The sequence below is a fragment of the Pollachius pollachius genome (assembly GCF_949987615.1).
Source record: "Pollachius pollachius genome assembly, chromosome: 15".
Taxonomy (NCBI): Eukaryota; Metazoa; Chordata; class Actinopteri; order Gadiformes; family Gadidae; genus Pollachius; species Pollachius pollachius.
The window spans coordinates 289,861-315,815 of NC_136948.1; the positions used below are offsets into that span (position 1 = coordinate 289,861).

Below are 25,955 nucleotides of genomic sequence, written 5' to 3' on the forward strand. Positions count from 1 at the left end.
AATGTGTATTTGAATTTTCAATTAAATGCATTCCTCAGTAAAACTAAAAAAGCGAGGCATTTATATCCGATATTAAGAAAAGGACTAGTTTAAATTTCAGCAATCACCAACAGAGGAAAACACTGCATACTTTGAGATATATTAATCAATCATTCACGATCCAAGGCTGGACACAAACATACATTTCGTATTTGATTGCATGAAATAAATAAATACTAATTCAGTTTAGGTTCATATTTTATTACAATGTCATACAGATAACACCATTTTTAATTACCTACCCTTAATTATGATAAACAATGAAAATGTCTGATACATCCTAATCCATACTCCCTATTTCCATAAATTGAAATAAAATCATCTCATGGTTCGAAATATCATCGGCCATTCAGCAAAAGACTTCCAAAGAAAAGGAAGAGGAATATCAATGTTCAAACTTTTATGACTGAACCTAAATGCTCCTGTATCCTGTATTACATCTTCCAAAAAAACGAGAAATTCCTCCAATCCTCCATAAAGATGTAACTGGACAATGTTGATGAGGTCCTCAAGATCACTGTTTATACGTTCCATACTCATGCCAATATATACTTCCTGAATGTTCAGTTTTGCATGGTCTTTATACTGAGCTAGATGTTTCTTTGCGTCTTCAATGTGTTGTTTTGAAGATATCAATGTGTTTTCCCCCTCCGCATAGATCCCATCAATTCGGGAGGCCAACTCTGGGTTTTCAGCTCTGAGGGAAGCAATGAGCTCGTCTGCCTTGTGGACAAACATCTGCAAGAAATCACTAAGGCTCTGGAATAGCTTTTCCAAAGACATCTCCCTCCAGATCTGAAGCGCCTGCTCTCTCCGTTCAAGCAGGGATTTCCAAACAGACGCTAGTTCTTCCCGGATCTCTTGTCCCTTAAAAACAATATCAGTTGCGGGGATTGTAAACTCTATTCCTCGAATGTTATTAGTTACAGTGTTCATTAGCCTTGAAAACCTTTGCATGGCTCTGTCAAATTCATCTGAAATATAGCGGCAGGCCCACTGGAAGACCTGTAGACCGGTCTGCTTCTGATCAGATCCAGGCATAGGGATCTCCACGTTACGTAGGAAGATCAAAATGGCTTCCACTGTGTCTTCAACAACCCGCTCAGCATATTTGCTTAATTTTCTAATGCTGTTAGAAATGTGTACATTGAGGTCAAAAGCCATTGATTGAGAGCCAAGCTTATAAATTAATTCCTGAAGTGCATTGACCGACTCAGCAACGTCCTTGTGAGCTTGTTCCATGGCATTCGTGAGTGTGTTCCTCAACTTCATACCACCACGATTAAGGTCAAAACCAAAGTGGGCAGTGTGGTATTTATTAATGAACTTGAGCACTGCTTCAGTAATGGCAGGCAATCTACCCTTTAAGCCTTCAATAAAATCAGCAAGGAATCCTATGTTCCAAGAGGTCTGTATGCTCAGCTTTTCTGAGTTTTTAATAGAGGCTTTGACACTCAGAATATCAATATCCTTCCCAGGATTCCTCTGTAAAAGTAGAAAAGATTGATTTTAAAAGAAAGGATAGGCTAGCATATTGATAGAAATGCCCATAACATAGTTTTTTTAACTGTATCTTACCAAATACCGACTGAATAATTTCCCATGTAGCTGTGATAGAGAGCTTCGCTGAATATACAGTCCAAGGAAGCCTGATGATGGAGAAGACATGGATGCTGTGATTCCATCTTTGCGTGAGGCATAGCGAAAGCTCAAATCCGCAAAGGTTGGGCTGGTGATGTCAACATTAACTGTATGATGAGACACCCTAAAAAGAAATACAAAATGATATTATATGGGGGAAAACACATTCTTAGAGGTTGTTGCCCAGCCACCGGAACATAATAATTACATTGACAAGGTAAAATTAGCTTCATGTTGTATGTACAATTTTACTAAATATTTTTCACAATAGTCAGCAATTTGAGAACTTACACAGCCTCAGCAGTTTGACGCTTAACCCTTGAATAGAAAATAATCCACAATAAGAAATACATCCATAACTAAGATGCACACAGGACACAAATTTAACTTCAAATCATGTTTTAAGACTCAATTCATTGAAATATTTTGGACATGCTTTCTACTACAATACATATTCATATTATCATATTATTAATATATTAACTTTTTTAAAGCAAAGACATTAAGGGCCAAAATATCTGCCGTATATTTTGTGTATTTACCTCATATTTTGAGCAAATGTGTGTTGCCAGGCTACATTTACATCACTGTGAATGAAGTTGCAATTGCCATTGAGATCCATGAGTCCATTGTCAAATCCTAGAGTTGCAGCGGCTGCAAAAATATTATAGAATGACATTCAATTCAGGCTAATATCCCTCAATCTTATGAATGAAAACTGAATATAATAATCATTCAAAAGAAATATCAAACCATCAAGATCATACTCCAAGAAGTTCATTGTGGAAGAGCAGGTAGACTTTGCAGCTGTAACAAGGTGGGAATCCTTTTTCTCCACTTTGGCTGTTGTTGCCACATTGTATCCGGGTAAAGAAATATTCCATGTGGCAGTGAGGGCACCAAACATTGGGATGAACACACTTGATGGCAGAAATATGGCAATTTCAGGAATTTCTATAATTTGCTGTGGAATAGTGATGGATGGACTTTCACTTGGGAGTTGGAAGGCAGAGATGGTGATTTCATGTTGGGGTATCTTAAGTGAAAGGAAGGATATTTTTCCAGGAAGAAACTGGGTATCTATGTTATAGCTGGGAATGGACATTGTTGGCAGGCCAGGCAGCGTGATGTTAAAAGCTGTAGTAGTGATTGTCTTTGGAATGTTCAAATTCTTCATATCAACAATGAAAGGTTGCACTTGCAAGGTTGTAAATGGGACATCAAAGGCTGGAATTGAGATTCCTGGTGGTAGTATAAAATGATCAGGAAAGTCAAGGTTTTCAATTCGCATATCAATTTTCCGTATGCTAGATGGAATTTGTTTAACCCAGCCAGGCACGGCCAGGGTAAGCTCAGGGATGCTGAAAGTGACTCCATCGTCTAATATTTGAGATGGTATGGAAAACAGTGTTCCGTCCTGGCTCTTTGTGTACACAATGCTGAAAGACGCATTAAACAATTGTGGATCGCTTATTATAGCCTGATCAAACCTGAGCACATCCCAGAGGGACCGATGATACACAGGCAGTCTCAGGGACTTCAGGAACTGTATGTATGCTTCAACTGAGCCAGTCATGTCCATTCGTACTTCAGCCTCATCATTGGAGATAACTAAATCAATGGCATTGCTGAAGGCTCCCAGCTGTCCTCCGCTATGCCAGGTGAAGGCCTGCTTCTCCCTTGAAATGGCTAGGTTTATGTTCTGAATGAGTGCAGCTGATGATTGAAGTGCATCACTGTCCAATGTAGCCTTCAGGGTTGTCAGTGGAACAAACTCCAGTGTTCCTTTAGCAGTGTGTTTCCCCAGTGTATCTACAAATGCAAAGTTGGCATTATTATGGCTGGTGTATTCCATTGTTGCGTAAAGCCGCCGCAAAGACACTTCAAATGCAGACCTCTTGTCTATATCTAAATGAAAGATGTTTTTTCTTTTTCGCAGCTCTTTTTGGCGGTCAATGTTTGAAATCAGAAGAAATTTAAAAGCTGAGCGCAAGCCCTTTGCATTAAGGTAGATATTGGCCTCATTTTCTAGATCTCCTTCAAAACTGTAACTGTCCATCACTAAAACATCTGTTTTTCCTTTACTAGATATGTCCAGTGGCATATATGATGCAAGAGCTTCTAGTATCAAATTATGATCTATGTTACCCTTGGCCAGAGAAGAAATCAATGGAATTGTAAACATGTATTTCAGCTTCATTTTGGAGGCTACATTTGGTTTCGTAATGGTATTTCCAAGGAGTTCTTGATCCACTTCCAAATTAAGGAAGGGTAGATAGAGTTTTGCAATGTTGGCCATTGAGCTTTCCATGCTTTGTTTGGTGAGGCTTACAGCACAGTCATGATTTACTTTTAGATTTTGGTGAACCACAGACAGAGATGTAGCCAATTCAATTCCCCTCTTTCTTGTCAAACTAGCAGCTCCGTCCAGTTTTCCATCTAAAAAATCGAAAACCGAAGTTGATAAAGCTCCGAATTGTGCCACGATGTCGGACTGGTTAAAAATGTCAGCATTCACCCGCAGCGTAATCACAGAGGACTTAAAAGAGAACTCATAAGACACATTACCCAGTGATGGAATCCAGATTTTGTTTTGTATGGCAGGTAGAGTAATAGTAGGTAGGGTAAGTTTGTTCAGCGTCTCAGGAAGATGGATGACAGGCAGTTCTAGCGATGGCAGAACAAGGTTATAGGATGGCACAGAGAAGCCTATGACTGGAACTTTAAAACTTGGTGTACTGAACTCTTTTGGAACAAAGTAGCTGAAAGCTGGCATCTCTGCCGTAAAGGCAGAAACTTCAATATTAAGGATTGGTACTTTATATTGAGGGAACTTGAAGATTCGAGGAGGCTGGCTAGGAGTTTCAATATTGCGCTTGATATAATGTTTTTCCGTTTGGTTATAGGAATCCTTCAGACAGGCAACCAACATATCTCTATAATCTTCAAAGGTACCAGGGAGAATATCACCAATTGCACTGTAAATTGGTCCAAAATCGACATTGATGCTTTGCATTTGTGGGTTCTTATGGAAATGAAGGTCAAGGTTCATATCAAATGTTTGCTGGGGAGTGGTAAATACGGATCCTATGCCAGCATGTTCCCAAATAGAGAATTCCTTCAATTCAGGTGTTTTAATTTCGAGGTAAGGAATTGTTATCTCTGGGATACTGAGGGGAAGAGTCAAAAAGTCCAAATTAGCCTCACCATATGCTGTGGCATGTAGGAACAATTCTATATCATTGTTTTCCATTGTGTAATTGTGATTGTACTTATATTGGTTAAATCTGGTTGAAGCAGCCCAACCAAGCCGTTGCTGTTCCGGATTAAGGATTAGGCCAAAGTCATGCTGGAAGTCTGACTTTCCAGTGAGTTTGAGCGGAAGAGAGATTTTGGCATTGCATTTATTCTTACAATTGAACACTATTTCAAACGGCTGAACCAAGAATTCCAAAGAGTGAGACACTGGTCCACTCAATCTTCCAATGAGTTCAGCATCATAAAACGCTGTCAGTGCAATTTTCAAGTCTTCAACATGTGCCTCGCCCTTCAAAGAAAAGACGCTGCTTTTAAGAAATGGAAGTTCAGCCTCAGCTTTTGCATCAACAATGATGTGACTTAGTATTACTGATTCAGCAGTAATATATTTCTTAAATTGAATGGCATTACTTTTAGTTTCTCCCTCAATGGATAAGTTAGCAGTGCCAAAATTGACAGTGAATTCCAGATCACATTTATGCGTGCCTTCATCAGAATAGTCTTGAATGGACCATTTTCCATTTCCGATGTTTTTAATATTTCCAGAAACAATACCAGATTCTATTTTGGTTTCCATATTTTGTGTCATTGTTGCTTCACTTGAGATTTCCGCCATTGAAATGTTCAGGTTATGATTGTAGGTTGTTTCCATTGCTGCTGTGACTCCACTCTTTAGTGTAAGTTTTCCCTTGTTGACCAAGTTACATGAATTCATTTTAGTAGTTATCTTGGCAGTGGTGGTTACAGCTACTTCAGCAGATGGTCCAGTTATGGTCAATGAACCCTCATGATCAATAGAAAAGGCTACATTAGTGACTTTTAAAGTCTCTGTCAACATCAACTTCTTCATTCTGGGAGCTTCTACACGAGCCATGGCATCTAAGGAATAGTCAAGGAGATCTACATTTGACATTCCCTTGGAGGTTAAAAAGGCAGTAAACTGTGGGGTTTTGAAAGTAGTTGTTGAGTTCTGGATAAGGCCTGTTGTTACAAGGGTGTAAAAGGGAGAGTCCAGTCTAAATTCACTATAGAGCTTGCCAAAAACTGGAAGACAAATTCCACTGGGTATCTCAGGAATCTCTGTGATCTCTGGAATGGGAAGCATTGTTATACTAAAGTCTCCCAGATTCAATTTGGGAATGTTGATCACAGGAAATTTGATTTCTGAAAGAGTAATTTCTGGCAAAGTCAAATCTGGCAGATTAAACAAGTAGAGCACTTTAAGATCTCCAAAGATTTCAGCAGGCTCAATCATTGGGATCTCATACTCTCTGATGCGGTCTATTATTGCAATTATGTCTGTTTTGATCTCTTTAAAATCAATGGTAAATGAAGGAATTGCGAAATTGAAGATAGTGAATCCGGGAACTGAAATTCTATCTGGTATGCTGATCTCCTGTAGTTTGTTCAGCTTTATTTTGAATTGGGGAATGGTCAGGTCCGTAAGTGGTACTTTGAAAGATGGCACTACAATTTCAACTCTCTTCAGAGCATCCAGAACACCAAGCATGCCCTCTTCAATTTGTTGAATAATGTCATGTTCATTTGATATTTTGTGAATCTCTGCCATTAGTTGACTCAACTTTTCAGAAACGAAAGTGATCATATTAGAGTAGGACTCACTCACCCTTTGAAGGTGGATGTAGAGTTCATCTCTGATGTCCATTCCAAGGACTCTCTGCCTGGTGTCTTCTAAGATTTCCTTCACTTTCATCTTCATGTCAATGTAAGCTGTGGTGTTAATCACATCATAGAACTTCTGTAGAACCTCAGCGACTTTAGTGTTTTTGAGCTTCTCAATGTATTTGATAATTGAAGTCTGTCTTTCTCTTAAAAAGTCCCTAATGGCCTCTATTTTATCAACTATTCCATATGTTTTAATCTGCTCATTAAGGTAGTTTATTGCTTCAGCTATTCTCTCATTAGACTCGTCAACAAATGAATTGTAATCAAATTTCTTCACTGAATTTATTATTGATGAGATGCCTCTATTTAGCTCCTGAAAGATTTGCTTCAAGTCAATTAATTTAAATTGCTCGGTTACATGAAAAATGAATTGCATAATTTCACCATAGATATATTGAAATTTATTGCATAAAGCTTTCAAATGATCAACTGCTAACTGTACAGTTTTTTCAATTTCTAATTCTTTGATGAGCTCCACTAATTGATCTAATAAGTCCTTAAATTTTTCATCAAGATCATATTTAGCAATAAGATCCCTAATGTAGAAATACACTGCATTGAGTTTTTTTGGTATTTCATATTCATCAATCCAATTGATAATAATATCTTTCATAGACTCAATCACGTTTGTTATATCAGAGTAGGGTATGTCGTAAGAGAGTTGCTGAAAATACTGAGGTATATCCAATGAAATAATATCATCTCTTAAATCCTGGAAAAACATTTTGACATCAAAAGTCTCAACTACGTGTTTTAAATTAGCGATGGTTTTCTTAATTTTTTCCAAGATATTGTACGTAGCATCAAGATTGTGTAGCCAAGCAAGGCTGCTTTCTGTAAGTTTTTTCAAATCAATCTGTCTTACAATATCCTCCATAGAATTTAATGCTTTGATAATTGTGAGTCGGATTTTGTAGTTTTGATCAAAGTCCATGAGTTTATTCCCAATTTTTGAGAGTGTATTCGATGTGAAATCATAAAAGTCTCCTGTTGATACAAAGTCTTTGATTGTACAAATTAAATTTTGGATTTTGTGGGCAATTTCCATTAATGTTTTTCCAAAGTCGGTTTTCAGCTTTTCCACAGCAAGTTCCAGGTCATCTATTGTTACAGAAAAGTCCTTTATCCAATAAGTTACCTTTTCTTTTATCTCTTTTACTTTGTTCTCTAGATCCATTTGTCTTATAAGATCATTCACCTCCATAGGTATCTGATTTAGCCTGGTTTTACATTGCTTAATTAACAAAATAAAATCAATGCTATTGACCCATTGTTGCAGAGATTCTAAAGCATTCAGAAGAGCTTCTTTCACAATGTCAAACGCAGCAGGCAGGTTCTTTATGAAAGGAATCTCAGCAATATGGCAGTCACTGTTCTTATCATACTTTAAAAAACCGGAGGTCTTGAACTCTTGTATTTCTGGCAATTTTGTTTCTCTAATGTAAGTCAATTGACTGAAAAGGTCTGTAAGAAGTACGCCAGAAAACTCAAATCCAATTTTTGCAGGGTCATTGTAAGTATTGATTTCCTGATTGTAATCATGCCTATTCATTTTGGATTGAGACTTCCAGTTCAGAGATTGTTTGCTGGGTGTTATTAGCCCATTACATTTGTTATCAAAATGACTAGAGGACACGCCACGTTCTAACGTATGCTTGGTTGATGCCTGGCAGTCATGTGAATATGCCATGGCGGCTGGTTCAGCCTTGATCAGCAGCTTGCTATAAAGTTGTCCAGTGTGTTTTCCAAATAGATTTAATTCTCCATCGCTATTGATAAGTCCATCCAGGGTGAAACTAAATGGCACAGCCATTGTGCGAATATTCCCATCAAAACGTAAGGATTCAGAGGTGGCTTGTGCTTCACATATGGATTTGGAGGCAAGTCCAGCAAATTCCAATTCACAGTTGTGACTCAGCTTGACATCCATTATTCTCACAGATGCACTCGACTTCATGGTCCCTGCCATGTCTGCATATTTGATTTGGTATGTATGTTTGATTTGATCTACGTCTCCATTGGCTCCTTTCAAGCTTCCCGTTAGGTCCATCATGATTGGCTGCAGTCGCAGGTGTCCCTCATTGGTCAAATTTAAACTTTGGAGCTTCAAATAATTGGCTACATCTATTGACATGACAAATGGTTTCATAATAATCCTGATATCATGTTTGTAGTAAACATCTTCACAGATAAAGTTGTCTGTTTTGGAGTGGAGATCTGCAGTCCATAGAGTGAGGACCAGTGTGTGGTTATTTTCAGTTTTTCCCTGCTTCAGTGATCCCATTGAGTTGCTGGAAATGCTCAAAGTCCTTCGGTTTAATAGGAAATTAAGGTTGTTTCTTGTGCTTGCATCGTGTGCGTAGCCCTTGAAAACGCCATTCAATGATGCTTCTGTAGTTGTGACTTTGACTTCAATGTTCAGCTCTCCCCTAGCTTCCTCAGCCATTGCCTTTGATAGAGATGAGAGGGTCACTCCATTCTGGTTTATGTTGCTGTTAAAGACGTTTTCAAATGTTACAGGACTACACTGAATGTTATTAGTTCCACTGGTGGTTAAACCATTTTGGTTTATTGTTAACGAAGCTTTGTGCAGAGCTCGACCTACATTAGAGGTCAGCGAACCTTCCGAATTGACTTCGAGTCCATATGAAGTCACAGTTCCAGTTAAGAGGGAGAATGCCCTATTCGTTGCATCATCTGCCTGGGACTCGATTCTGAAAATCACCAGTTGACTGGACAAGCCAAGCTCAAGTTTGTTGTTAAGCATTTTACCCAGAGCTGCTGCAACCACATTGCTCTTCAGGGTTACCTGTGCACCTTTGTACTTAAGCTCTGACACATGCTGCAGTACTTGATCCTGAACATTTGTTTTGGATACAATGTTCAACTCATTGTTTGCATAAACTCCCTGTATAATATTGTTGAGTTGGATTAGCGGTGAGCTGATACGCAGGCTGGACTCTCCCCTGCCTTCTCTGACCTGAGGAAGGAGGATGTAGCTTTGTGTGTAGGTGGCAGTGGTATGCAGTGGACCTATTTCAAGCAATCCATCCAATGTGCCATCTCCTGTGACTTTATCTGCAGTTGAGGTCGATATGGCAGAGTAATCAAGAGAGCTTTGCAGGCCCAGGGGACTTGATACTAGGAGCTTATAGTTTACCCTTGCAATCAAATTGTCTATCATTCTTAAAGCTTCAGAAATGCTGAAGCTTGCATCAATGAGGCTATGGCTAAGGGAGCCATTCACAATATACTTTACATTATCAACCTTTCCAGACACCATCCCGGAACCTTCAACAGCAAACAAAAATGAGAGTAATGTCAGTATAAATAAACAGAAAAGGCAACGGCTGACATCTTATTTACCTTTTCTATCGAGTAACAAAGCAAACATGGTTCTGTTCAATTATTCATTTTAACTGTGTGTTATCTTACCTTCAATTGTATATGACAATGGGTTGAAAGGGGATTGGGCCATAGCTTTGTACTGGACAATGTAGTTGGGTACATCCATGGTGTTGTTACCCCCAGCGATGGTGCCTTCCCAATTGTAAAGGTTGCTGTTTATCTTTGTGGATGCCTCAAAAAGTCCCAGGAGAGGGACACTGAAGTCCAGGGATTGTGGTATGGTAAACGTTGGTACTGGATAGGTTTTGGCAGGAATGTGGACACCGAGTGTTGGTATATTAATGTTCGGTACGGATAAGGTGGCTGGGAAATGTATCTCCTCTGAGGTCTTCCCTCCAAGTGGTAAAGGAATGTTCACATCCATCTTGTCCTTGTTGAACTGGTATCTGAATAAACTGTCTCTATTAAGAAGTCAAAACACACATCATTTCAATACAATTATGAACAATCCATGTATTTAAAACATGCTATGGTTTTCAAAGTTAATCTATTCATCAAAGTGGTATAAACATAACCCTGTAATAGCTCAATCCAGTGAAAACTTACGCTTGAAAAAACAATCTTTCAGGCAGCGCAGGCAAGGTAAGATCTGAGATGCTTCTCTTGCTCCGTAGTTTTTCTATCGAGGGGATGCTTGCAGACAACTTGTCCAGCCAAATATTACCTGCCTTTATGGGGTACATTACAATAAATAACAGATCACTGAATAAATACTAATATTAAAAAAAATGGAATAAACTGAGTGATAATTGTAATAAAAACTGTAATAATTCGTCATTCAAGAATTTACCTCAATGCCTTTTGTGACAATGTGACGCAGCTTCATGTCCGTCTGAGCCACCCTTTGGTCCAGAAGGGCATCAATGTGTTGCTGCAGCTGCCTATGGTAGTTCTCTATATTTGGAATCAGTTTCTGGATGTCTGAATTTGTATCGGAGTTCATTTCAACCTCAAATTTGTTGTCATCTGTGAAGGGTTACAAACAATCCAACGGAGGAACAAAAAAGGAAATTTGAAAAACGTATGAATAAGAAATATTGATTTACACATACATTTTCATAATTTCCAGTTTGTCATAGTCATGTTGACATTTACCATATATCAGGGTCACTTTCTGCACAGAGTTGGTCTCTGGGAGGTTAAGGGCAGCTTCTACAGCCATGATCACCGCATCATCGTTCTTCATGGTCAGTGTGAGAGTGCTGTCTGCTTTGAGGGAAGGAATAGCCATTTGGAGTTCTAACATTGCGTTCTTCATCATCTCGAGCCTATATTAAAAAAAAAAACATTCCATGTCAGACAGTGTCATAAAAATGTCATACCAACTGTCATTTACCTATGAAGTCCAGAATTACCTGGTACGTCCCACCAGAGTCAGCTGTGGGATGTGCTTGTTGGTTACGTCAAAGGTGACACCTTTCATCTTCTTGCCCTTAACATTAGTGTCGGTCACAGCTAGCTTTATACCTAGCTCCATGTCAAAATCAGGGATGTTGACCTCAGTTGTAAAAATGTTCTTGTTGCGGTTGTACTTCAGGATGGCTGTTGCTTCTTTTGATTCAGTGCCTGGTTGATTCAGAGAAACAGCATTTACTCATTACAAAAACTCGAATTAAATTATGCCTAGGTTTCCTCCATCTATGTTGACATAGGGAATTCTGAAATGTGTTTTAATAATCATTGCATGTACTGGCAGAACATCCATAGAAATCGTAGCAACAAACCAGGTGACTAGCACTATAACCACGTCATTAATACCCAGTGATAAGCATCTTTTGCCTTGAGGCATTTAAGTTGCACTGTTTAAAAAATAACTGCAAAGAAAAGATGTAATGTCCCACGTTGAAATCTATGTAAAAAGGGTATATTTTTAAATATCTGTAGATGCTGAAACTTGCATTGAGTACACAGTGCTATTATATTAAAAAGCTGGAGTTTAATTATTCCATACCTTCTGCCTTCAAAGAGAGCTTCAAAGAGTCCACTTTATGGCGACCGTCTTTACCCTCACGCAGTGTTTCTCCGGTGAGGGTGGCAATGTACTGTGAAACTTCCCCTGTGGGTTGGATCTCTATTGCGAACCTGACAGTGAAATAAAGTTTTCAAAGATAATATTATCATTTGGTCAGTTTAGACATCCATTGAAATCTTAATAAGGATAATCTAGGCTATTTTATGTTTGCTCCTATCTAACCCTTTTCAGTGTAGGATCTTGTGAATCCTTTTTGCGTTATGTTAATTAACTCTTCAGAGATTATCCAACTAGAAGTCTTAAACTAACATGACATTAAATCAAGATTCTTCTTGCTTGACTCTAGAGGCATTTCTAACCTTTAATAGGCAATTCATTGACACACATCCAGTGTGTGTCAATATTTCTCTGACAAACTTTTAAGTTAATAAGCATCCACTATCATAACACAGATAAGCATATACCTGGTTTCTCCTGTAAGAGGGTAGTTGGGGCTTTCATCTGTGGAGTTGACGTTAGGGTAACGCGCAGCAGTGCACAGCTTCAGACCGGGTAAAAGGGTATCACATTCCGTAGACTCAACCCTATCTTCCACCATGGAAGGCACAGTGGCCATCCCACTGGACGAGACTGATAGTATCTTGTTGCTGATTTGGAAGAATTACATTTAAATCATGGGCAACATTTACATATTTCTGGGATGGAGATTGAGCCTTGCCATTGCTCCTTGAACACGTTCATAATAACTTGAAGCAGGTTTACCATATACCTGAAGCTAAAAAGAGTGTTCGTCTTTAGGGCAGGGATAGACAGCTTGAACTGGTTATTGGTCATTGTGACCTTGGCGTTGAAGGAAGTCTCATGGTGCATGTTTGTGTGCATCTCGAGGCCGGCCACAACAAAATCTGGAAGATGCACTCCCATTTGGGTAATAAATTCCAAGCCAACTGAAGGCATGAAAGACAATTGCCGCTACAAAGAATACAATGATGGTGAGATATAGAAAATGTGAAAAAGATGAATGATAACATCATATTAGTTTTGTATTAATTTAACTGATACAAGAAACAGAGGATTCTAGTATTTTGCGACCCCTCTTTCTCTATCTTCAGATGTTTTCATTAGATTACATCAAGCAGTAGAAACCTACCATGTCAGGAGCCAAATTCAAACCTCCGCGTGTGCCAGGGGTGATCACCCCAGCCAGCGAGAACTTGAGAGGTAAGCCAGAAGCCGTAGGCAATGACATTACATTTTCCATAAAGATGTAGTGTGCAAAGAGGTCATTTTCAGTGCTTGAAGTCAGTGCAGCAATTGCCTGTTTGGAGAAAATATACAATAACATAGCCAATTTCAATAAATAATACATTTTTTTATTAAAAAAATTGATATTTATTAGCTTCTGAAAAGCTTTTACCTTGGCAGGTAGCTGCTTGAAGAAAGTTTGATAGTATGTATACAGAGTATCAGCCATCTGCTTCATTTCACTGGACTTTATATATCCCATCTCCCTTCCTAGGAGCGTCAGGTAGGCAGTGGCCTCTGGGGGCGGGTAGGAGCCGATGTCATTAAGGAGGGTATTGAAGCTGTTCTTGATGTCCAGTAGTAGGTCCTGTGGGAGCTGGATCATAAAGAGTGGTCTTTCAGGTGTTTCAGGTTGAGGTTACCCAGAGTTTAATGTATACCTTATGTTTCTGCATAATGATGTTATGATGGGTCCCTGATACCACGTTACCTGTCTTTTCATTCTGATTCCGTCAGGGGCCAATCGGTCGAAAATTCTTTGGAGCACCTTGGGGACTTTGTAGGCTACGGAGTTGTACATGGAGTTGGATGCAGCTTCAGGAAAGAAGCCCCTCTCTCCAAAGAGAGCATCTAGGGTCGGCTCAAATCCTTTTCCCTCTACACCCACCTTTCAACGTAAAGATTACAAAAATGGATCAAAGGAAAATAAAAACTAGTTAATCAGGAAATATTAACCATGCCATTGGGTAAAGTGGAAAAAGGACAATTTTTTTTGGTAACTGATGTACTCCCACAAGTATGTGGTATTGTTCATTCAAGATACTGAACCGTAGAAAAGGTGAAGAGTGTAACAGATCACTAGGTCCATTTTTTTTATATAGTTAGCATTGTAAGGTCTTCATCTTCACCAGGCTTCATAACAGATTCTGATGAAGACTGGAAGATATGACCTTAAGTTTGAAGAGTGATGCATTACTGCACAAAGCTATACTGGTTCATCAACTACATAAAAACTGTGCATTTATCAAAAGTAATCGTCCCTCCAGTCAATAACAGTTAAGTATTCATCCAGGCAATAATAATAATAATAATAACAATAATAATAATAATAATAATAATAATAATAATAATAATAATAATAATAATAATAATAATAATAATAAATTGTATTTATAACGCACTTTACATCAACTTAATGACCTCAAAGTGCGACAATGCACATTAAAATAAATACAACATAAAAGACTAACTGGATTAAAAAGAAAAAATAACAAAGAAAAAATAATCATTTAAAATAGTAGTTTCTAAAAAGGTTGTTTAGGGTTTTCAGGACTTTTTAAAAAGAATCCACAGTCTGTGGCCCTACGATGGTCAGGGAGAGCGTTCCACAGACTGCGGGCAGCTGAGTAGAAGGCGCGGTTGCCCATAGTTCGGAGCTTTGTCCTCGGAAGCTGGGGGAGTTTGGCCTGTCCAGAGCGGAGATGGGGTGAGGAGGAATGGGGGGTGATGAGTTCTTTGAGGTATAGGGGGGCAGTGCCATGGAGTTACTGGTGGGACAGAAGGGAAACCTTGAATTCGATCCTGTACTGGACAGGAAGCCAGTGGAGGGATTTGAGGATGGGTGTGATGTGGTGGTACTCCCCCATCAGGATCCTGGCAGCACTATTCTGGATGTACTGCAGCCGCTGGATGTTCTTGCTGGGGATCCCAATGAGGAGTGCGTTGCAGTAGTCCAGCCTGGAGGAGGCAAAGACGAGGACAAGTTTTTGGGAATCGGGGAGAGTGAGTATGGGGCAGAGTTTTGCAATGTTCCTGAGGTGGAAGAAGGAGGTTTTGCAAATATGTTGAATGTGGGCCTCAAAGGTCAGGTGAGGGTCCATTCTGACATCGAGGTTAGTGACTAAGGATGAAAGGTGGATGTTGAGGCTGATGTTGGTGATAGTGGATGACCGGGTCTGGTGTGGAGTGCCATCAACAATGGCTTCTTTTTTTGAGCCATTGACCTGCAGGAAGTTAGCCGTCATCCACACCTTTACCTCCTCCAGGCAGGTGGACAGTGGATAGGGCTGCAGAGGGGTTTGGGTTTGTTTTGATGTAGAGTTGGGTGTCTTCAGCGTAGCAGTGGAAAGATATTCCATGCCGGCTGATGACACGACCAAGGGGGAGCATGTATAGTGTGAAGGCACTACAAGTGACACAAGTGACATCACCCAGTGATGCTAAATCGAGATATGATGTGAACCAGCCCAGGGTAGTGTCAGAGAGACTGATGGAGTAGTGAAGGCGGTGTAGAAGGATGTGGTGGTCGACGGTGTCAAATGCTGCAGTGAGGTCGAGAAGGATGAGAAGTGATGGAGAGCCAGCATCAGCAGTCATCAGCAGGTCATTGCTGACCCTGACGAGGGCAGTTTCCGTACTGTGGCCAGAGCGGAAACCAGACTGGAACTTCTCATAAAGACTGTTTGTTATGAGGTGGTTGTGGAGTTGGGCAGAAACTACCTTTTCTAACACCTTTGATAGGAAAGGGAGGTCGGAGATGGGGCGATAGTTGGCAGGTGCTTCGGGGTCAAGGCTGGGCTTTTTGAGTAATGGCTTGATGACAGCAGTTTTCAGAGACGTGGGGACATGGCTGGACCGGAGAGAATGATTGATGATTTTGGTGATCATGGGACTAATTGCAGAGGAGTGAAGGCAATGGTATAAGCATAGTCATAATTTCTATATTTAAATAGTTCTATAAACATGAAGATTCCTTAACAGATGAATACATCACAACCTTAAATGATTTGCCCCGCCAAAATAATCTTGTACAAGAAATGATTGTGGTCATAAAATGTCAGCCATACCTCAAAGATATCCTCCCTGAAGTCGAGAACCCTGAGGGTCGTCTCCAGCATCACCTCCTTTGGCAGCGTGTCGGCCCCGTCGAAGATGAGGTTACTCTGAACTGAGCCCAGGGGTGTTTCCAGCCTGTAGCTGGCCGATGTGCTGGGGCCCATAAACGAGGAGGATGGCTGGCCTCGCCAGGCCGCCTCAACATTACTCCTTATTCTTCAGGAGGGATAGAGAAGTTGGTAACCAAAACATTTAGGCCACGGCAACAAAACTGAATCTAAATTAAACTAATCTTTTGCTATTCATAGCATTTTCACTCAACATTGTTTTATAATGAATGAAGGAATTAACAAATGAATAAATGATTATTGAACCCTAACCTCTGCATATCTGGGTCGAGGGAATTGCGGATGTTGTCAAGGTGAGAGAATACAAAGTTCTTGAGCTGTGGCTCCTCCTCTCCTGCCAGGGAGTTCAGGAGTTGTGTTATCATGGCTTGATCTGCCCTCTTCATCAGGGTAAGGTAGGCTGCCACGCGATGCTCCACAGGGTTCTGAGGGTTCCTGCAGATCTCCATGAGCACATTCTGAATCTGTGGCACAAGGGTTGCAACCAGTTTGTTAAAGTCAAGTCAATTTCAGTTTCAGTGTAAGGGTGAATGTTAAAGGCTCCTCAAAAAGGCCCTTTGTGTTCCCAAGGCATTTGGAAGAGAGTGACATTGTAAGCACTTACAAAAATAAAGGCGATTTATATTGTTAATATGCGTGCAGCCAAAAGCATACAAACTTTGAAATAAGTCTGTACATGATTTTTTGAGTGAGATATGCATTTCTGAAAGTACCCGGCCTATAGTCTCCAGATGACCGAGTCAGTTTCGGCCCGACTCCTGCATAGGAAGCAGGAACATATGAATATTACCACCCGCTTCTCCCACCCCCTCCAATCAGCATAGATAAGATTTTGCGGACCAGCAGAAGAGCGCTGGGCGTAGATGTTCGCGCATTACAGAAGCAGGGAGATTCCATAACAAAATAGATGTCTAATTTGTCAGTTTGCCATCCCACTGCCTGGCAGGGAGTCGGGGAAGCGGCAGTCCGGCAGCTCAGCTCCGGGAGTATAATCCCTTTCTCCTCCAAGTCGCGGTTCAATCTGGACTTCAGAGAGTCAAAGCCAAAGTTCCTTTCACCCAATTCTTCTCAACCATGGCCGAGATAACCCCCACTACGAGTCTTTACTTGTTGTGGAAGTACCAGAGACGTCAGACGCAGTCTTTATGATTCATAATATAATCTGAGGCGCACATAGCTTTTGGCCATGATATTAGATATTATATTATATAGATACCTTTATATTGTATAATATTATTATTATATAGATATAGAGCTCCAGGAGCCCACAAACGTCAACAATCCCTTCTCCTCCATGCTGTGTTTCACTCTGACAGCTCATTGGTCAATGGGCAGCAGCTCCTTTGCATTAAAGCTACAGACACCAGAAAAAGCACATTCTGAAGGGACTGAAACAGAGGGGAATAGCGGTAGGGGAGAATAGCGTTTTTTTTTTCCTACATGCTACTTCTAGCAATCATCTCTATCAAAAACATGTTTTCTGGAACTCATACACCATGTTCACTTGTTGGGAAAACACCATCATATGTCTCCTTTAATAAGTACTTGCAGCATCATGCAGCAGTGACAGTAAGGGGTCTGCTTTAGTAATGGGAGAAAGAGTAGGTTCCCAGTATGGTTTGACTGGATGTCCTTACCTTAATACATGTCAGTTAAGTCCCTGTCTATCGCCAAATGATGTAACACAATCGTGATCTAGCCTATGCTCCACTGATGAAAGCCTTTGCATTTGGGGGAATTGTTAATGTGAGGAACAGCCAAAGAGAACGATATGGAGATCTTCAAGATGACAAGTTTAAGGTTGGGCTGTTCCATAACTTTATTAAATGTTAAAAGTGCATGTGATTACGTGTTGTGACATCACACATAACATGTGTAATAACTACTCTGTACCAAAGACACTGTAATGTAAAGTTCAACCAAATGTTGTTCATGTGTGTGCAACAATTAATTTATGCAACAGCGTTGTCTTGCCTGCTAACGCTCAGATCCTCATCCTTAAATCAAACAGAAGGTGTGGAGTACGCTAATGCAGTGATCTTCTTACTGTACCTCATCAGTGATGCCCATCCGCCTGAAGGCCTGGATGGCCGCCTTCTGGTTGGACTGTGGAGCTGTGGCGCTCTGGGCACACCGCAGGATGGATGGAATCAGTTGGTTGCCATCTTTTTGAATGGCTCGACCCATGACACCGACTACCTGTAGTTTACGGTTAGGGATTCATTTCAGAACAATGTTTCCGTCACTCTTCATCCCATTCCCAGTGTGTCTTCACTTACGTGTAATCTGTGTTGATTGCTTATTCTGTTCTCTGTGTTCTTTATTTAATTTCCCTATTTCTTACTTTATACTGTGAATTATACTGGCACTGAGCCACTTTATAATTTATACTGGTTATACAACCTCAACCTCTAGTTAAACCCATAGCTATAATGTGGAATCCCCAGTCGATAATGTAACAAATTTCTGAGCGCATAATATAATAACATTTTGCCTATAATGTTACAACATATAACATTTTTGTTCACGTATTACGTAATAAAGCAAGCATAATAATTTTCTCCTTAGGTTATGAAGCAAGGATAATCATTTTAATTTTGCAGACATCTATGTTGTTTGGATATCAGTAGAATCAACAGGGGGTTTAGGGGGGTTGGGCTTGCAAGGGGCGGGATATGACGTAGGGTCTAAGTTCGCAAGAGGTTGGATAAGTGTGGCCGCTGTCCCTGTAGTTTGTTTTGATTTGACCATAGACATAATGGAGGCAGAACGGGCAGAACTCATTGCGATCATCTTAAATATTACTAGAATGATAAGTCATGTATTCCGTGGCATCCACAAAATCCGAAGCATCGATCGACTAATTATTGGAGCATGAGTTAGAGACAAATAGAAGAAACGACGAAGAAGAAAGGCGTCGTGAAACGACTTTGTCACCGGAGAAAGAGAGCGTATTATTTTGCTTCATTTCACATGTAACAAACTCTTGGACAAATGTAGTTGATATCTGTGTTTACATGAGAAAACAGAGAGTGGGAGAACATAACGCGGGACCATCCTGTCAACAATGTTGACCTGTTGACGACATGAGACATTGTTGGAACACATACCCTCAGTGCAAGGTACGACTCTTCTGGGTTCACTGAGCAGTCTTCTAATATAGTCGCCATGAAGTCTGACACTTCTGTCAATTCTGGGATCCGGAGTCCTTCATTGTTTCTGTAGAACCTGTAAGGTATGTCAATTGAGCAATATCACACGAGAGGTAGTGCTGTTTCACTGTATATCATCCTGTGATGCGTAAATACACAGATAATCAACGATTTTATACAACAGTTCTACAAGTGCCATTTATTAGCGACAACAGATTGTGAGTTCTTTGTTTATTTAATCATTTATTTGACTCTGCCAACAGAAATAATTCCGCAACAGGATTTGACTGTTACCAAGCAACACAATCATTTTCCTGACCTTAACTTGCTGATTTGGGAAGCCCAACTTTGGATCATGTACATTTCTGTAGTTTGCCATTTATTGTGCAACCAGTAAAATAAGAGTCTCTTTCCGGTAGTTTTGGTGGCATGTGTGATTCAGATGTGTTAACAGTTTACAATCATTATATAGTTATATATATCGTAAAGTTAAAAGCCCCAGGGCTTTTATCCAATCAAATAACTCTGTTCAAAGCGACTCTGTCGGTGTGTTTATGAATGCATTGATCACAGGTAAGAGTGGATAAAAAGAACATAGATATGGAGGAGGAACTAGTTGTACTGTACCCTCTGACGGTGTAGGCCAGGGCATACATGATGGCCTTGCTCTGTCTGAACCTGGCCGTGCTGAGCATGTCTCTCACGCGGCCGGCATCAGCGCCGCCCTGCAGGCTGAGCCCGTGCACCAGGGCGTCCATCTCCAGGGGCATCCCTGTCACGGTCCGGACCGCCTGCAGGGCGGCGCTGGTGCACTCCGCCGTGCCGCACTGCAGGAGGGCCTGCCAGGACAGGGCCGCGGACGCGTCCAGCATTTGGGGCAGCACGCTGCTCAGTGTTTCGTTCCGCAGCCCGCGCAGCCCAGACACCAGCATGTGGAACAGGCCCGCCCTCCTCTGGCCCTCGCCTGTCCCAGCAAGCTCCTTCAAGTCCTCCAACGTGCGGAGCACAGCGGCCCCAGTCTGAACCGGAGCCCTGTCCTCTGCCTTCTGGAAGTGGAGCCAGCTGCCGCGCCAGGGCTCAACCTCTGTACACGCACACAGAACACACACGCACCAGAACACACACACGCACGCAGAACACACACACACGCACGCAGAACACACACGCACGCAGAACACACACGCACCAGAACACACACACGCACGCAGAACACACACACACACGCACGCAGAACACACACACGCACGCAGAACAGACACGCACGCAGAACACACACGCACGCAGAACACACTCGCACGGCCAACAGACACACGCACGCAGAACACACACGCACGCAGAACACATACACGCACGCAGAACACACACGCACGCACGCAGATCACACACACACACGGCCAACACACACATGCACGCAGAACACACACGCACGCAGAACACACGCACGCAGAACACACACGCACGCACGCAGATCACACACACACACGGCCAACACACACTTACGCAGAATACACATGCACGCAGAACACACGCACGCAGAACCCACACGCACGCAGATCACACACACGCACGCAGATCACACACGCACGCAGAACACACACACACGGCCAACACACACGCATGCAGAACACACACACACACACAGAACACACACACGCACGCAGAACACACTCGCACGGCCAACAGACACACGCACGCAGAACACACACACACGCACGCAGAACACACACGCAGAACACATACATGCACGCAGAACACACACGCACGCAGAACACACACACGCACGCAGAACACACACGCACGCAGAACACACACACGCACGCAGAACACAGACGCACGCAGAACACACATGCACGCAGAACACACACGGCCAACAGACACACGCATGCAGAACACACACGCACGCAGAACAGAGCGTAGAAAATTTGAGAACATTTCTGGATGGATTGACTTGTGGATGTCAATCCATCCTCTGAGCTGCAATGCCAAAGTTACATACTGCAGGTTTAATCTAGACTCAAAGCTGTCCTCACCAAAGTTTCTGCTATTAATCCTTGGATACTCTTGTAAGGTCAACCTTTGAGTGACCACAGATGACATCCCATTGCCTCTGCAAGACAACCAAAAATAAATCAGCAATAGTGAGGCTTTTTTTCTGTACCTCAATGCTCAACATAGATTCTTACGTGGATGGGACTTACTTGTGAGAGAAGGGCAGGAAGACGTGAGTTTCTGTGCATTCAGCTGCTGACATGTGCTTCCTCCGGTTGTCAAACTGGTAGTTACAATTTTGGGTGCTTCTGATCAACTTAGCCATGGGTTGATGCTACAGATAAAGAAACAGTATTTTTCCTCTTTTGAAATGAATTATGTTGTAATTTCATTTGTTTGTATATTTTAAGTTTGTAGGGCCCCCCTATAGTGAGCCATTTAGCAATGTTAAACAATCAGAGTACAATATTTTGATGCCTATTTGATATGAAGAACACCTGTACATTTTACATATTACTTATCACAATGGTCGATACAGAAATTAATGTTTAGTGTTTCTAACTAAATTAAACATTTGTTCCACTCAATATTTTATGTTTTGTGAGTTACAGTGCAAGTCAAAATAATTTAACATTCTTTGGATGAACGCTGCAACCTTGAGAAGGTAAAGGATCAAACAAGGTTTGATCACTTGAATCACTGTTGATTGACATTGTTGTTGTATCGTCACTTGCTGCAATAGCATATTACAATAGATCCCAATGATGTGTTTTGAATCAATTAATATGCCCCCAATATAACACAACTGGCTGCACGTCTAATGTTTATGTTGACCTTCATTTGGATTTGGGGGTGTGTTTACCAGCTTCTGAATCAGGGCCAAGGGACTGCTGTCCTTCACCCTGCCGTAGAACTGATCACACCCAGAGAGGTCTCTGGACAGCGACACGTCAGTTGCGATGTCCTTCTGGACGTTTATGGTGTAATCTGTTGCGCACACACCATGAACAGTGTTCTGGCAAAGAGAGAGGAAAGGATACGTCTGTTATGTTTAAAAGGAGCATACTGTAAACGCATGAATATTTCACTTGCAACCCATTCCTTGTGATATTGAAAAAGTGCAATCCAGTGGAACATTTCGATGTATGGTGGTTCTCAATGAGCTTGTTTATGAATATGGGCGGAACATTGGAGAGTTAGGGTTAGGGTTAGGGTTAGCTAACCCTAACCCTAACATTGGAGAGTGATGCCCTCACCATGACCCTGTTGTGTTGCTCCTCCTCCACTGGAGCCAGCAGAGCGGACACGATGCCTCTCTTCACGTTGAGGATGTTGCCCTGCTCATCTGGCTCGGGGTACAGGTCGACATTGGTTACCTGCTCCACGGTGAACTTCAAAGGGTTCCTGGATGATGATGGAGAACGGAGCAACACAACATGTTCAAAATGTTCTTAGGCTCTTTTATTTATTTTATTTCTTCACAAACATGATACACCAGAACTGTATTGTCCATGATGTAAATGGATGGCATCCAGTTCCAGATAATTATATGAATGAGTATTTTAGATAAGTCACACCACTCATTGTATTTGTGGTACAACATTGCTACTGGGAGATCATTTCGAAAACATGTCTCAGATGTAAACCAGTCAATGATATGACACTGGAGTTTCCTGCTGTGTATAAAATGCCAGCCTCAGAAACACATCGCACTCACTTTGCCATGGCAGCCTCAAAAGCGTCGGAGGTAGCCGCTGGCCCGTAGACGGGCCGGCCCCCCGCGTCCATGCTGGACACCTCACTGAGGGCACAGGACTTGGTGTGGAGAATGAATTTACAAACCTGGGGGACTTCGACCTCCACCTGCAGGGGGGTGGTGAGGACATGGGCGGAAGAGATAATCAGGGGAATAGAGGAATATACTATATATTCCCCTATATATAATAGGGGAATAACTGCTGTTTTTATTCACTGAGCCAAGTCAAATCACCAAATAGATTTAAAAGTGATTATAGTATTTTTTATATAAAAAAAGAATGTGTACCTGACAAGTAACCTTGGGGCCGTTCCTGAGGCTGGCAGCGCCCACCACCCCATTCTTGCTCTCAGTGCTATACTGGTAGACATATTTTTTATAGGCCTTGTATCGGCTGGCCACTGTATAAAGGAAAAGGTACATGGGCAATTGGATTCTATTACTGTTGTAGTACAACACACGTGCCACAGTTATCATTACATTATTGATTTATGGTTTCAATTGTTTGCTCTTTATTTTCTCACTATTTTCTCACATACTAATTGTATTCTACATATCTGTTGTTTATATTCCATTCAACCGTCTTTTTTTTTCACCTTTGCGATCTAGGAAATTCTGTGGTGATCAAATCCCTTTTTCCGTCAGCTTGCTTGTTATGATAACATGTATTTGATAAACCCTCAACCCAGGGTCCATAACCCTAACCCTAACTATCAACCCAGGGCCCATAACCCTAACCCTAACCCAGGGTCCATAACCCTAACCCTAACCCGGGTCCATAACTCTAACCCTAACCCAGGGTCCATAACCCTAACCCAGGGTCCATAACCCCAACCCTAACCCGGGTCCATAACTCTAGCCCTAACCCTAACCCAGGGTCCATAACCCTAACCCTAACCCAGGGTCCATAACCCTAACCCTAACCCGGGTCCATAACTCTAACCCTAACCCTAAACCAGGGTCCATAACCCTAACCCTAACCCGGGTCCATAACTCTAACCCTAACCATCAACCCATCCAGATCATGATTTGAGACCAGACCTTGCATTTTCTGGTGATTCAAATACTGTCCTTTTTCTTCGCCCTGAAACTACCGACTGTTAAAGCTTTATCTTAACAACACATTTCATTGACCCATGAACAGAGAGGACGAGGGTCCATTGGCCTCTGCAATCTTGAAAAAACAGGTCAATTTTTGTCTACTTTAGAGCACAAACAGATGTCAATGTGTCACATGTGGTTGCCACAAATTTGTAAAACTAATCTAAAGCCAATATTTTTACAAACATAAAGTGAGAACTGGCAATAAAATCATAAAAATTTGCACACATACATACGTACATATATATATATTTCAATATATAAACCCAAGAAATGTCAAAATATGTGTGAGAAGCAGATAACAGATTTAAATCGACTTACAGACACATCTTGATGTCTGCTCCGCATTCTCGTTGCCTTGCTCTTGAAGATGAGAAGATTAATTACAGAAGTAAGGCTTGTTAATTAGGAAATAGGTTAATATAAGTTATATTATATATTATATATATATATATATATATTATAATATAAGGTTAATAAAGTTAAATATGTGACCACAAAGTAAATTAAATGTAAACTGAGTAGATATATTTAAAGCAATGACAATGTCAATCAATGTATACGTATATGACAAGTATATAAACATGTTTTTATCTTTTTAGGATAAACAGCCCAGTTGAGTTGTAGATAGAAAGATATGTTCATTCCATTGCAAATCAATCATTATTTACCAGTAGTGTGTTGAGTATTTACCAGAAATGTTGTTCATTTAAATAGTATTGTAATTAGTAATGGTTAAGGCAGCCATGTTGTGCCGAGGTGAGGCTAATGCTAAACTTACGAGCTAAGGCGTAGCTGCTCAGCAGGAGCAAAATGAGCAGCTTGATGCCCCCCATGACGGGCAATAGAGGAAAGGAAAACATTCAATAAAATGTACGCTGTCCTCTCTCTGCGTCCTCCAACTCTACTGGCTGAAACGTCTTCATCTGGGTCTTTTATAACGCCCCCCTCTGTCTAGCCCACCTTCCTCCACAAAATCCTGCAGAGGCCTAAAGATAAATAACGGACAACTCAAAGTTCAAATTGACTATACCTCTCAGCACTGTAGGGTAACCTAACCCTTACCCTAACATTACAGAGGCCTCAATCTATAATCTGAAAAAGATATTTGAAAATATATTTTTCAATGTATATATATATACTTTGAAAATACTACATTTGAAGTATGGAAAGGCAGCATCATTGAGTCACATGGTTTGTGAAATGATGGAGGAACTACCATGAGAATCAAATGTTTATTTGAAGACAGTGACACATAAGGAGACCTTCATTTATATATTGTTGTATCTGTCATTCACAATTCATTTTCAGGAGAGTTCTGATCATTAGGAAAAATAAAAGACCACATTGAATATACGGTACCCCAAAGGGACATGATTGGGATTTTTCTGCTAAGCTACTTCATACGCAAAATTGTATTGCAAGGTAATACACAAGTATTGCGAGGGAACGTCCTACAACCTTTACTAAACTGCATGACAAAAACAACCCCCCCCCCGCCCCATGACCCTTATGGGGGTCCATACAACAGGTCCTATAACACTCAACAATGTTAAAGACCCTTATGGGGGTCCATACAACAGGTCCTATAACACTCAACATATTAAAGACCCTTATGGGGGTCCATACAACAGGTCCTATAACACTCAACAATGTTAAAGACCCTTATGGGGGTCCATACAACAGGTCCTATAACACTCAACAATGTTAAAGACCCTTATGGGGGTCCATACAACAGGTCCTAT

The 25,955-nt window shown here is 41.1% G+C and overlaps 1 protein-coding gene across 1 annotated transcript; it reads right to left on the bottom strand.

Moving 5' to 3' along the window:
- Positions 1–357: 357 nt before the first annotated feature.
- apoba (apolipoprotein Ba) lies at positions 358–25,073 on the bottom strand (the record flags this gene model as incomplete). Its single annotated transcript, XM_079751810.1, has 29 exons — positions 358–1,524; positions 1,618–1,804; positions 1,972–1,998; positions 2,223–2,334; positions 2,434–9,915; positions 10,060–10,433; positions 10,579–10,700; positions 10,823–10,998; positions 11,128–11,300; positions 11,388–11,598; positions 11,984–12,114; positions 12,469–12,651; positions 12,774–12,976; positions 13,155–13,322; positions 13,422–13,625; positions 13,740–13,916; positions 16,096–16,294; positions 16,459–16,676; positions 18,265–18,411; positions 19,323–19,440; positions 19,992–20,448; positions 21,395–21,471; positions 21,563–21,687; positions 22,216–22,368; positions 22,610–22,757; positions 23,071–23,216; positions 23,398–23,510; positions 24,532–24,573; positions 24,992–25,073. 29 exons carry the CDS (start codon positions 25,071–25,073, stop codon positions 358–360), a joined length of 13,122 nt encoding a protein of 4,373 aa, XP_079607936.1.
- Positions 25,074–25,955: the final 882 nt, after the last annotated feature.